The sequence below is a fragment of the Condylostylus longicornis genome, unplaced genomic scaffold (assembly GCF_029603195.1).
Source record: "Condylostylus longicornis isolate FDR11 unplaced genomic scaffold, ASM2960319v2 ptg000005l, whole genome shotgun sequence".
Classification (NCBI taxonomy): domain Eukaryota; kingdom Metazoa; phylum Arthropoda; class Insecta; order Diptera; family Dolichopodidae; genus Condylostylus; species Condylostylus longicornis.
In genome coordinates, this window is record NW_026577974.1 from 2,670,793 (window position 1) to 2,681,563 (window position 10,771).

General features: G+C 25.9%; 5 protein-coding genes across 5 annotated transcripts; 4 read left to right on the forward strand and 1 right to left on the reverse strand.

Moving 5' to 3' along the window:
- Nucleotides 1–1,962: 1,962 nt before the first annotated feature.
- On the forward strand, nt 1,963–3,121 carry LOC129616472 (potassium voltage-gated channel protein Shal-like). Its single transcript, XM_055532122.1, has 4 exons — nt 1,963–1,969; nt 2,359–2,619; nt 2,695–2,988; nt 3,069–3,121. The coding sequence occupies exons 1-4, from the start codon at nt 1,963–1,965 to the stop codon at nt 3,119–3,121; spliced, it is 615 nt and encodes a 204-aa protein (XP_055388097.1).
- Nucleotides 3,122–3,277: 156 nt separating this feature from the next.
- On the forward strand, nt 3,278–4,336 carry LOC129614963 (potassium voltage-gated channel protein Shal-like). Its single transcript, XM_055529957.1, has 3 exons — nt 3,278–3,334; nt 4,025–4,187; nt 4,255–4,336. The coding sequence occupies exons 1-3, from the start codon at nt 3,321–3,323 to the stop codon at nt 4,309–4,311; spliced, it is 234 nt and encodes a 77-aa protein (XP_055385932.1). The 5' UTR covers nt 3,278–3,320; the 3' UTR covers nt 4,312–4,336.
- A 677-nt stretch (nt 4,337–5,013) lies between these two features.
- LOC129615485 (protein disulfide-isomerase A5) lies at nt 5,014–7,372 on the forward strand. The gene is made up of 3 exons (XM_055530737.1): nt 5,014–5,160; nt 5,227–5,776; nt 5,847–7,372. The coding sequence occupies exons 1-3, from the start codon at nt 5,125–5,127 to the stop codon at nt 7,151–7,153; spliced, it is 1,893 nt and encodes a 630-aa protein (XP_055386712.1). The 5' UTR covers nt 5,014–5,124; the 3' UTR covers nt 7,154–7,372.
- A 515-nt stretch (nt 7,373–7,887) lies between these two features.
- On the reverse strand, nt 7,888–8,803 carry LOC129615737 (60S ribosomal protein L24). Its single transcript, XM_055531110.1, has 3 exons — nt 8,729–8,803; nt 8,528–8,603; nt 7,888–8,350 (listed from the first exon to the last, which is right to left on the reverse strand). Exons 1-3 carry the CDS (start codon nt 8,731–8,733, stop codon nt 7,961–7,963), a joined length of 471 nt encoding a protein of 156 aa, XP_055387085.1. The 5' UTR covers nt 8,734–8,803; the 3' UTR covers nt 7,888–7,960.
- A 648-nt stretch (nt 8,804–9,451) lies between these two features.
- On the forward strand, nt 9,452–10,500 carry LOC129615810 (transmembrane protein 138). Its single transcript, XM_055531194.1, has 4 exons — nt 9,452–9,736; nt 9,814–9,886; nt 9,947–10,121; nt 10,253–10,500. The coding sequence occupies exons 1-4, from the start codon at nt 9,606–9,608 to the stop codon at nt 10,357–10,359; spliced, it is 486 nt and encodes a 161-aa protein (XP_055387169.1). The 5' UTR covers nt 9,452–9,605; the 3' UTR covers nt 10,360–10,500.
- Nucleotides 10,501–10,771: the final 271 nt, after the last annotated feature.

The following is a 10,771-nucleotide window of genomic DNA, read 5'->3' on the forward strand; positions in this document are numbered from 1 at the left end:
GTAAAAAAAAAAACATAAAAAATTAAAAAAAAAATAAATATGTAAATTTATTTAAACTAAAAAAATTTTATTTAAAAATAAAATTAATAGCACCTATGTTATAAGAAAAAATTGAATTAAATAAATTTAAAAAAAAAAATCTAATATCTATTTTATTATTATATATATATATTAACAAAAAAAAATCATTTTTAAAGTAAATTATAAAATTATTGTATTATATAAATAAAATACAATATAAATACTACTACTGTATATATACACAATTAATATGATACAAAAAATTAATTATATTATCAATTACACATGAATATTTAAAATATATTATCTATATTCATAATATTATACCATATAATAAAACAATATTTGGTATTTTGTATATCACATAATTATATGTATACATATTACATTATCAAAAACAAAATAAATAATAATCAGAAAGAAATTGAAAATAATTACAAAAACTAAACCAAAAACTCTATAAACAAATAAATGTAAATTATATTTTTAGTTTGAAATAAATAACAAAAAGAAAAGCATTTCCAAAAAAAATATTATAATTATATCTACAAGTACACATATATACATACATACAAAATATATTAAATTAAAAAAATATAAAAAAAACAAAGAAGTTATGTAAAAAGTGAAACAAAAATGATCAATTAGTATATAAAATAAATCTTTATTGAAAACCTACATATTATATTATACGTTTGTTTCTTTATATGTAATATTGAGGCCCCGGCAGACATGCAATTTTTAGTTTTGCAATTACGGTTTGATTTCAAATTAATTGGCCGCTCTCATAAGCAATAAAACTATTTGAAATTATTAAACTGCAATCAGTTTGTAAAAACTTACAAACTGTTTTTTGATTGCTTAATTGTATTCGATCACGCAATTGCATATGTGCGCACTTGAATAAAAACCTATTGAATATTTCTTATATAATCAATCAAACTAAAAATTTCATGTCCCCCTGAGGCCTTTTTTTTTTTTTTCCTTTGTTCACTCCTGGAAGGAGCATAGGGCTAGTGCATGATTTCTTATGCATTAGTTTCATAGCGTCATAGAGTTTAACTAGGTAGGTGACTAGCCTGCCGTAGTTTCCCCCTGAGGCCTTAACCATATTTATTTATTTAAAAAAAAAAGTTAGCATCAAAAAACAATCACCCTATTTGAAAATTTGCTTATTATCTTTATAATTAAATAAAATATAAAAAAAACAACTACAATATATTAAACTAAATTTTAAGATGCTTTCATATTGTATATGGTACAAACAACTAAACTAATTAGTATATTAAAGAAAGAATTCTGGGAACTTTTCTCAATTAATTTCTCGGTCTATTTAATTGCTTCACAAAGTAACTTGTACATAGTTACTTCATTTATTACATACGGACAATTATCAAATTTCTCTAATACATTTCTCTGAAATTACGTAAAATTATGTATATATGTATGTAAAACTAACATTAATATACAATTTTAGACAATATCAAATTGTTCATAAGATTTTCTTTATTGTTTATTTTTTTAATGACTTTGTTCATATAATATTCTCCTGATGACATCATACATAAAAAACAAAAAAACATCTCTATTTTTAGAATAGAACAATGTTGCGATATTTAGATTCCCGAAATTCCCACAAAAAATACCTTTCTAATTTAAATTTTCACACAAAGTATTCAAAATTTCTAACAAATAGCTCCGCATTCACACCAAATGTCAAAAACGTAAAGTAATGGCACTAATTCTGAGAAGTGATAGTTATCGTAAAAAACTCGATATTATTGTGATAAACACAAACAAATGCATACAAATGATTCGGGTCTATAATAAACATTTTAAAACTTTTACGATAAATATTACAATCACGTAGTGATCCGATAATCGGAATAAGGTTTTATATTTGATAGCAACAAAAAATTGTATAATATAACTAACATATAAATGGAAGGTAATTCTCATCCTAAACGTTAATTTACGGCAGAAGAAGTGGCAGTAAAATTGACATTACAGATACTATCAAGTAAACGTGATCATTTAGAATTCAACATTTTTTTTAACTGTATTTTAATTTACAAAGAATTCCAATTCAATTTTTCCCGTTGTTAATTCCTTGTTTGTTTCGAATTCCCATAATATGGAAAAAATTCCTCAATATCGCAACACCTTAAATAGAGATAGAATTTTATTTGTAAGAATTATAAATTCAGTATTGAACAAATTCTTGCAAAAATCAGAAGTAATAATTCTCGGAAAAAATATTTTATTTTAAATTATACAAAATGGCATCTTATCAATTACCTAGACCAGATATTCAAAAATATTTAAATAAATTTGAAGATGAAAATATTTTAATTAATGTATCAGGACATCGTTTCGAAACAAAACGTAGTACATTAGATAAACATCCAAATACATTATTGGGATCTAATAGTAGAGAAACTTTTTATAATAAAATTACTAAAGAATATTATTTTGATCGTGATCCAAATATATTCCGTTATATATTGAACTACTATCGTACTGATAGATTACATTTTCCAAAGAATGAATGTGTCAATAACTATGATGAGGAACTTGAATTTTTTGGTATGACATCAAGTATGATTGATGAGTGTTGCTACCAAAATTATCAAAAGAATAAAGAAGAAATTTGTAATTTTACTTTAACAAAAGAGATTTTAATAGAAAATGATGAAATCTCAGAAGATACACAAAAATGGAAGAGTTTTGTTAAAAAAATTCATGAATCTAAATTTGGTTTGATATTTCATCTAATAACTGGTTTGTTTATAATAATATTTGTTATTGCAAATTTTGTTAGAAATGAACAATGTCCAAATATAGCCTATCATTATGCCACTACATGTTCGTATCGATATAGTAATGGATTTTTTTATTTGGATTTAATATGCGTTATTTCATTTACAATAGAATTTATTGTTCGTTTCGTTTTTACTGCAAGTTTCAGTAAATTTGCATTTAAATTTTTAAATATTATTGATTTTGTTGCTATCATCATATATTATAATATTTTATTTGTATTCGAGGATTTCGGTATACTAAGATCAATTATAATATTAAGAGTATTTCGTCTGCTTGATATTTTCAAATTTTCAAAAAATAATTTGACATTATTATTTCGTGCATTAAAAGCAAGTGCAATTCAAATAATTTTTCTTGGATCATTATTAATAACAACAATTGTAATATTTTCAACATTTATATTTTACATTGAACAAAATACTAACGGCACAAATTTTATAAATGTACGTCAATCTAGTTGGTTTGTAGCCGTAAGCATGACAACATTAGGGTAAGTAAAACTATATTGTATTTTTTTAATTGCATTTATACAAATAAATAATAAAATATGGAACATACAAACCTTCCAGTAAATTAAGAATCTAAATTTTGGTAGGAAATTAATATAAGCGAAATAATGTTATGAAGGAATTTATCAATTATTATTTTTATCACGTATTCTAAATTGTTTATTAAAGAATTCAGTTTTTATTGCTTTTTCTACATACATACAATAAAATACCTTTTCCGGAAAATTTGAAGGAAAAAAATATTTAAAAAAAATTTAACTTTGACAAAGTGCTTATGTTTGGCTAGAAATATACACACATAGGATACCGACCCATATACATAAGTATACTTTACCACAAATAAACTATCTTCGAGCTAATGCATATATAATTTAAAAGGAACAATTTTTCTTCATTTTGAAGAACAAATGGAAATTTTTTCTTTTAAAAATTTTTTGGGAAATTACAAGTTCGGAAAATTCATCAATATTCATTTTGTAAAATTTTTCTAAAATATGAGAATTTCTGAATATGCAGTACTGAAGATTAGAAATGCTTCATGTACAATTAATTAAACGTAGAGCTTTTAAAGCTTCGTAGTTCTAATACTAGAAACAGCATTTTCGCAAATATCTAAACATTTATTTCAACGATAACACTTTACAATTTTGTTTCCATACCTATATTTGCAGCTATGGTGATTACATTCCAGAAACTACAATTGGCCGAATAGCTAGTATTTTGGCAACACTTTGTGGCATAACTATAATAGTATTAGCAATGACAACAATTACGTCAAATTTTCTTCGCATTTGCCATGAGAATAAAATTATTGATAAACTAAAATCACAAAAAGTAAGTTCCGTAAAATTAGAGTAAGTATTTTATATTAGTTCAAATCTATAAGCATATCTATTTGCAGAAGTTATCAAAACGAATTCGAAATATAGCCTTTACGGAAACTGAATTTTGTGACTAGAATGTTACCATATAATGAAGAGAGGAAATAATTTTAAAATTTGATAAAAAATTTGAAATAAATGTTTTGAAAAATATAAAAATAATTTGTGTCTTGTCACTTAAAATTCATCTTTTTACTTGAAATTTTTATGTTATAATATGATATTAGAATTATTTTTGAATAAAAATTGTCTTGGTAATTTATCGGACTTTTTGATTTAATGCTATGTTTCCTTACTTTTTTCAATCATAATAATTAGGTGGATTTTGTGTAAAAGTAATATTTGTGTGGTTGCACACGCGTAAGTTAATCACATTTGAAGCGCGTTCTTAATATATCTTGAAATTGATCAATTTATGATATACATACATGTACATACTACTTACCAGTATCAACCAGAATAAAGAACATAATTACTTGAAAACAATCTTCTTGCTCGAATATATACACCTTTTATAAACATAAATGCTTACCAAAAATTTTAAAAGTGTGTGCAGAAAATTTATATGAACAACTTTTTCACACTTTTGGTGACATATTGGAAGAGAGTTTTACTTAAGCATGTAAACGATACCAGCTAAATTATTAATTTATATTTTAAAATAATTTATACGAGTGTCAAAAATTTTCTTATTATGGCAACATTAAATCGACCTTGACGTGGACATTTTAAAAACGAGCCCAAAAATGAATATTGTGAGTTTTGAATTGGTTAATCACAGTAATAAACAAAACCGGCATGAAGTAGAAGGATTAGAATTTGTTTATTTTAATGATTTATTTAGCATTTCTTGTTGTACAAATTGAAACAACAAAAGATAGTTTTTAATAATGCAGGAATTTAAAAACATATTAACAATTTGTTTGGTAAGATATAAAACAGAACTTTATGTATGTGCATTTACAGATTTTCAATTGATTTTTTTTTCGCAGATTTTTATGATTTCTATACAAAGTGTGTTAACAAAACTTAGCCAAAATGTTGTAATAGATAATGTAAATGATATTAAAGAACTAAAAAAAATTTTTAGAACCAAAACAAATGTGCTGGTAATGTTTGTCGAAAATACTAAAGATGTCAACATAAAAGTGTTCAAAGAAGCTGCAGAAATTGTTAAAGGTGTTGGTACTATGGTGTTAATTGATTGTTCAAATAATGAAAAGAAGAAAATATGTAAAAAGCTAAAAGTTCAACCTTCGCCGCATATATTAAAACATTATAAGGACGGAGACTTTCACAAAGATTATGATAGACAAATGCAAGTTTCAAGTATGGTTAATTTTATGAGGGATCCATCTGGAGATTTACCTTGGGAAGAAGATCCAAAAGGAGCGGATGTTTTACATATCGCTGATATTAATCAATTAAATAAAATTTTAAAAAAAGAGCATAAACCAATGCTTATAATGTTTTATGCTCCTTGGTGTGGATTTTGTAAAAAATTAAAACCAGATTACGGTGAAGCCGCAAGTGAACTAAAAGGTGGAAAAATAATACGATTCTAAGTTTTAGGAAAAAATTAAATAAATGACTTTTAATTATTTTTTTACAGGGAAGTATGTTATTGCAGCAATGGATGTAGATAGACCTGAAAACACACCTGCTAGACGTCTATATAATATTACCGGTTTTCCAACATTGCTTTATTTTGAAAATGGAAAAATGAAATATTCTTATGAAGGAGAAAACAATAAAGCTGGTTTGATAAGCTTTATGGAAAATCCTACAGCACCACCGATTGCCAAACCAAAAGAAGATGATTGGTCAGTTGATCCAACTTCTGAAATTGTCCATTTGACAACAACTGGTTTTGAACCAGCTCTAAAGGATGAAAAGTCTGTTTTAGTAATGTTTCACGCTCCTTGGTGTGGACATTGCAAGCGTATGAAACCCGAATATGAAAAGGCTGCTGTGCAAATGCGAAACGAAAAAATACCTGGTATTTTAGCAGCTTTAGATGCAACAAAAGAAACGGCAATAGCTCAAAAATATGGAGTAAAAGGATATCCAACCGTGAAATATTTTGTAAACGGAGAATTCAAGTTTGATGTCAACATTCGCGATGCCGAAAAGATAGTTAATTTTATGAAAGATCCTAAAGAACCTCCTCCACCCCCGCCCCCAGAGAAGTCTTGGGATGAGGAAGAATCTGAAGTGGAACATCTAAATGAAGAAACATTCAAACCATTCTTGAAAAAGAAAAAACACGCGCTTGTTATATTCTACGCGCCTTGGTGCGGTCATTGCAAACGTGCAAAACCTGAATTTACGGCAGCAGCTGAAACTTTTAAAGAAGACCCAAGAGTTGCTTTCGCAGCAGTTGATTGCACCAAACACTCAGCAATTTGCTCTGCATACGAAGTTCGTGGTTATCCTAGTATAAAATATTTCAGTTATCTTAAGACTAAAATTGATTATACAGGAGGACGTACTGAAAAAGATTTTGTGAAATTTGTAAAGAATCCTACCGATGAATCAGCTCAAATAAAAGACCCAGAGCCATTTGGTGATTTCCCAGGTGCAGAAAATATATTATTTTTAAATGACGAAAATTTCGATAGAGAAGCCAGTAAAATAAAACGACTCTTGGTAATGTTTTATGCACCGTGGTGTGGTCATTGCAAAAGTATGAAGCCAGATTATGCAAAAGCTGCCATTGACGCTATTGGTGATACGCGTTTAGGAGCAGTCGACTGTGATGTTAATAAAAAGTTAGTTGAACAACACAAAATAAAAGGATTCCCAACAATTATATTATTTGAGAAGGGAAAATATATCAGTACTTATGATGGCCCAAGAAAAGCTAACGATCTTTTATCATATGTGAAAGGAACTAAATTAAAAAAAGACGAATTATAGATCATTTTCATGTAGGACATTTTTTTATTTTAAATTTTGTCTTCCTTTCACCATTCATAATTGAATTTTTGTCTTTGACAAAGAAAACTTAAAACGACTAAGCAATTTTTTTTTTAATAATTAGGGAAATTGAATGTAACACAAATATATTTTTTCTATTAAAGTTTAAAATATTAATATTAACAAAAACGAACTATTTGTATTATCCATTCCTACCAACTTTTTGTAAAATTGTAAGAACAAATTTTTTATTATCTATGTTAACTTATAATAAAATAAATTTTTATAATCTCAAAAAATCTTGCACTATGTATTTTAATTATTAATTCGAATAAGTTAGTACTAATTTCTTATAGGATCTAATCAGCGTGTCAAAGATCAGGGGATCTAAAGGGTTAGAAATTACGAATATAAGTGGGCGTATATACCTTACAAAAACCAATTTCATTTGTGCAAACGATGTAATCTATGAATCCACTCAAATTCCTACCCTTCACCTTAATGTTCATACAAGATGGACAATAACACATTAATGAATATAACATCAAAAATATACACGGTCCTTTAAACTTGTTAAACGAACACAACATAAAAATTTAACTAACTCAGGTCTACATTATTGTCTTTTTATGTTATACGCTTTTTAGTACGGATTAATTTACAATGTACAAGCACACAGAATGTATATAAGCTAATTCCTTTTTCCTTAATTTACACTGACTGAAAATAAAACATTTTACTCCTTTCAGTATTTTATTTATCTTAAAAACAAATTATAAACGTCACTCTTTACATAAGATGAAAAGTTTATCGTTTACCACCTACTCTTGGAGCTTGTTTTTGTGTTATTTTCGCTGCTTTTTGTTTTGGAGCTTGTTTAGCTTTTGGTGGTGGAGGTGCTGATGCCTTTTTCGCAGCTTTAGCAGCACGCTTCTGTTCTTTTGCTATTCTGATCGCTTGTTCCCTTTGAGCTTTGCGTATTTCAGGTTTCATGTTACGTTTAGCTGAAATTTCATCTAATGTTGCTCCTACAATAGCTCGTTGAAATTTCTGTGTTCTACGAGTACGTTTTTTAGTAATTTCTTCTTCAACTCCCTTCTTATGCTTTCTACGATAAAGAACAGTCCATGTTACCTTACGTGGATTACGTTTCATTAAATATGAGCGTTCACATTTTTTATCACGGAATGTGAATGTCTACAAAATACAAAATAATATGAAAATCAAGTAGAAAACAAATACATATCATGCTGAAGTATTTTAATAATAAACTTTAATTTTTGTATTTAACTTTTTTCATAAATGAGCACCTCTTTTTTTTCTTTTAATTTGAATATACTTAAATAAAATTTATTTAATTCATTATTTACATACCTTCCCATCAACTTTGACCATGGTTTTACCATGTCCTGGGTAAATTTTATACCCACTGAACACACACAATCCAATCCTAAAAATAACAAATATTCACATAATTAAAATTTTAGAACAACATTTTAAAAGAATACTAGCAATTATATGCTTTATTTTATTTGATCAAAAGGAATCAATTGAAATATTTTTATAAAAACTTACTTCATATTAGTTGTATTTTGGACGTAAAAGAACCGGAAAGAATTTTTTTTTAGACAGTTCAATATAATGTCAACGTCAAAACAAGAAACGTCAAATGTTTCTATTTTCAATATTCCCCTTAAAGAGCATTTACATATTTTATGTATAACAGATTTTTAGTGTTGCGAAGTTCCTTAAGTCAAGGTATTAAGTAACTCGTTAAAATGACGTTATAGATACCATTATATTATACTTATATGTAATCGAAAAAAGGAAATATTAATTAATTAAGCAACATGTGTTATCATTTACAGATAAAGAAAGCAGAAATAACAGATAATAAAGGTGAATAAGAAAGAGGTTAGTTAAACATTCTAAGCATCATTCACCCTTAAAACACTCCTTAGAAAAAAATGTACAATGCACAGCATCCGTAATTTTACTAATAAAATACTGTTACTAACGAAAGTTTAAATGCCAATGAACTTTTCAAATATTCCCAATGTATAATTTCAATATAATGCAAAGCAAGGAACTTAAATGCAAAAGAACATACAAAATTGTAAAACTTGTAAATGGATTTTCAATAAGATATTTTCAAAATATAATTGAATCCAAGTCTTAGAGTGCAACTTTTATACATAGATACATAAATTCATACATACACATCAGCATATGCTATGTATCAAATTCTAATAAATGCAATTTGTGAATTTTTAAATCCTGCGCAAGTCCTTTTCTTAAAAAGGATAAATGTCAAGAGTCAATTATAAATCTGGCTGGGAGAATTTTGAGATAAAAAATTTTAATTCTGCGTTAAAAATATCAACTTAAAATAATTATTTATTAATTTGAAAAATTTAAAATAAGAAATTGAAAAGTTGGAGATTGAATTGCAATGAAGTTATCACTAAAACGATATTCCTTTATTTTATTTTTTCAGTTTTCATTTTTGTTTATAGATCTTTTATTGAACAGTTTCGCATATTTGGCTAGAGGTGACAAACTTTCAATTATATTTGTTTTTCTGTAAGTATATTTATGGTAGTTCTTATATATTTTACGCAGTTAAATAAAATTTTTCCATATTTTTCCATATTTTTTAGCGCTCAAGATATTTGTTTAATATTGGCTTTTACTACTCTTATATTCTCCATGTATTCAACGTATATTTATCAAGTATATGAAATTTTAATTATTAAATTTATTATTGTTTTATTAATTTTTTTTTTATTTTAGGCTGGTGTTGCTGAATTACTTTATAAAAAATTTCGTTTACCATTAATTGTTTTAACAATTTATTTTATGCTTTGTGTTGGTTATCATGTATTCAGTGTCATGAGTCATGATAAAAGTCCTTATTCCTTCCAATGGCCTGCAGGACTCACAGCATTATTTATTCTTCAAAGATTATGTAAGGAGTTTAATGAAAAAAAAATTAATTTAAATTACTTAAATTATGAAAATTAGAAAAAAAAAAAAATTAAAAACAGTATGTTTGCGAACAACTAAATATTGATGAAAAATTTTAATTCCTTTTTTTAGTTTCACCTGTATATTATTATCTGTACAAACGTTCTGCATTAAGAATGAGTGATCCAAGATTTTATGAAAATATGGATTGGGTAGCTGAACAGTTGGCTATCAAATAAATAAATTCAATTTTCTTTAAATACATGATTAACAAAATTTTATTCATTTTAAATTTCTAATATGTATATACATAGAATATAGGTAAATATATATATTTGATCATATATTTATATAAAATTAATTAATATTCCTATTAGATGTTTTTCTTTTGTAAATTTTTATTTTTTGTTAAGATGATTATGTGTTACATATCGTAAAAATTTAATTATATTAATGTAAAAATTAAATAAAATGTTAAAGTACATTTAATTGAGAAACGACAAAGTAAAACAATTGAACACAAAAATTATATATTATTATTATATATTTAAATTTAAACATGAAAAAAGTATTTCTTTTTCTTATTTCTGAGTTTATATTTTATTGATTTCATTAAACGAGTTTTTAATATTGTAATAAGAATAACAAAAA

What these genes read in the sequence shown, in the direction of transcription:
- LOC129616472 (XM_055532122.1), top strand. An exon ending in ATTTTTTGGTATGACATCAA is followed by an intron (nt 2,620 to 2,694) that starts GTATGATTGATG and finishes CTTTAACAAAAG; the next exon opens with AGATTTTAATAGAAAATGAT. An exon ending in CGTTTTTACTGCAAGTTTCA is followed by an intron (nt 2,989 to 3,068) that starts GTAAATTTGCAT and finishes TTTGTATTCGAG; the next exon opens with GATTTCGGTATACTAAGATC.
- LOC129614963 (XM_055529957.1), top strand. An exon ending in ATAAACTAAAATCACAAAAA is followed by an intron (nt 4,188 to 4,254) that starts GTAAGTTCCGTA and finishes ATCTATTTGCAG; the next exon opens with AAGTTATCAAAACGAATTCG.
- LOC129615485 (XM_055530737.1), top strand. Translation starts at nt 5,125, where the DNA reads ATGCAGGAATTTAAAAACATATTAACAATTTGTTTG. An exon ending in ACATATTAACAATTTGTTTG is followed by an intron (nt 5,161 to 5,226) that starts GTAAGATATAAA and finishes TTTTTTTCGCAG; the next exon opens with ATTTTTATGATTTCTATACA. An exon ending in AGCCGCAAGTGAACTAAAAG is followed by an intron (nt 5,777 to 5,846) that starts GTGGAAAAATAA and finishes ATTTTTTTACAG; the next exon opens with GGAAGTATGTTATTGCAGCA.
- LOC129615737 (XM_055531110.1), bottom strand. An exon ending in TGGTCAAAGTTGATGGGAAG is followed by an intron (nt 8,351 to 8,527) that starts GTATGTAAATAA and finishes TGTATTTTGTAG; the next exon opens with ACATTCACATTCCGTGATAA.
- LOC129615810 (XM_055531194.1), top strand. Translation starts at nt 9,606, where the DNA reads ATGAAGTTATCACTAAAACGATATTCCTTTATTTTATTTTTTCAGTTT. An exon ending in ATTCAACGTATATTTATCAA is followed by an intron (nt 9,887 to 9,946) that starts GTATATGAAATT and finishes TTTTTATTTTAG; the next exon opens with GCTGGTGTTGCTGAATTACT. An exon ending in ATTTATTCTTCAAAGATTAT is followed by an intron (nt 10,122 to 10,252) that starts GTAAGGAGTTTA and finishes TCCTTTTTTTAG; the next exon opens with TTTCACCTGTATATTATTAT.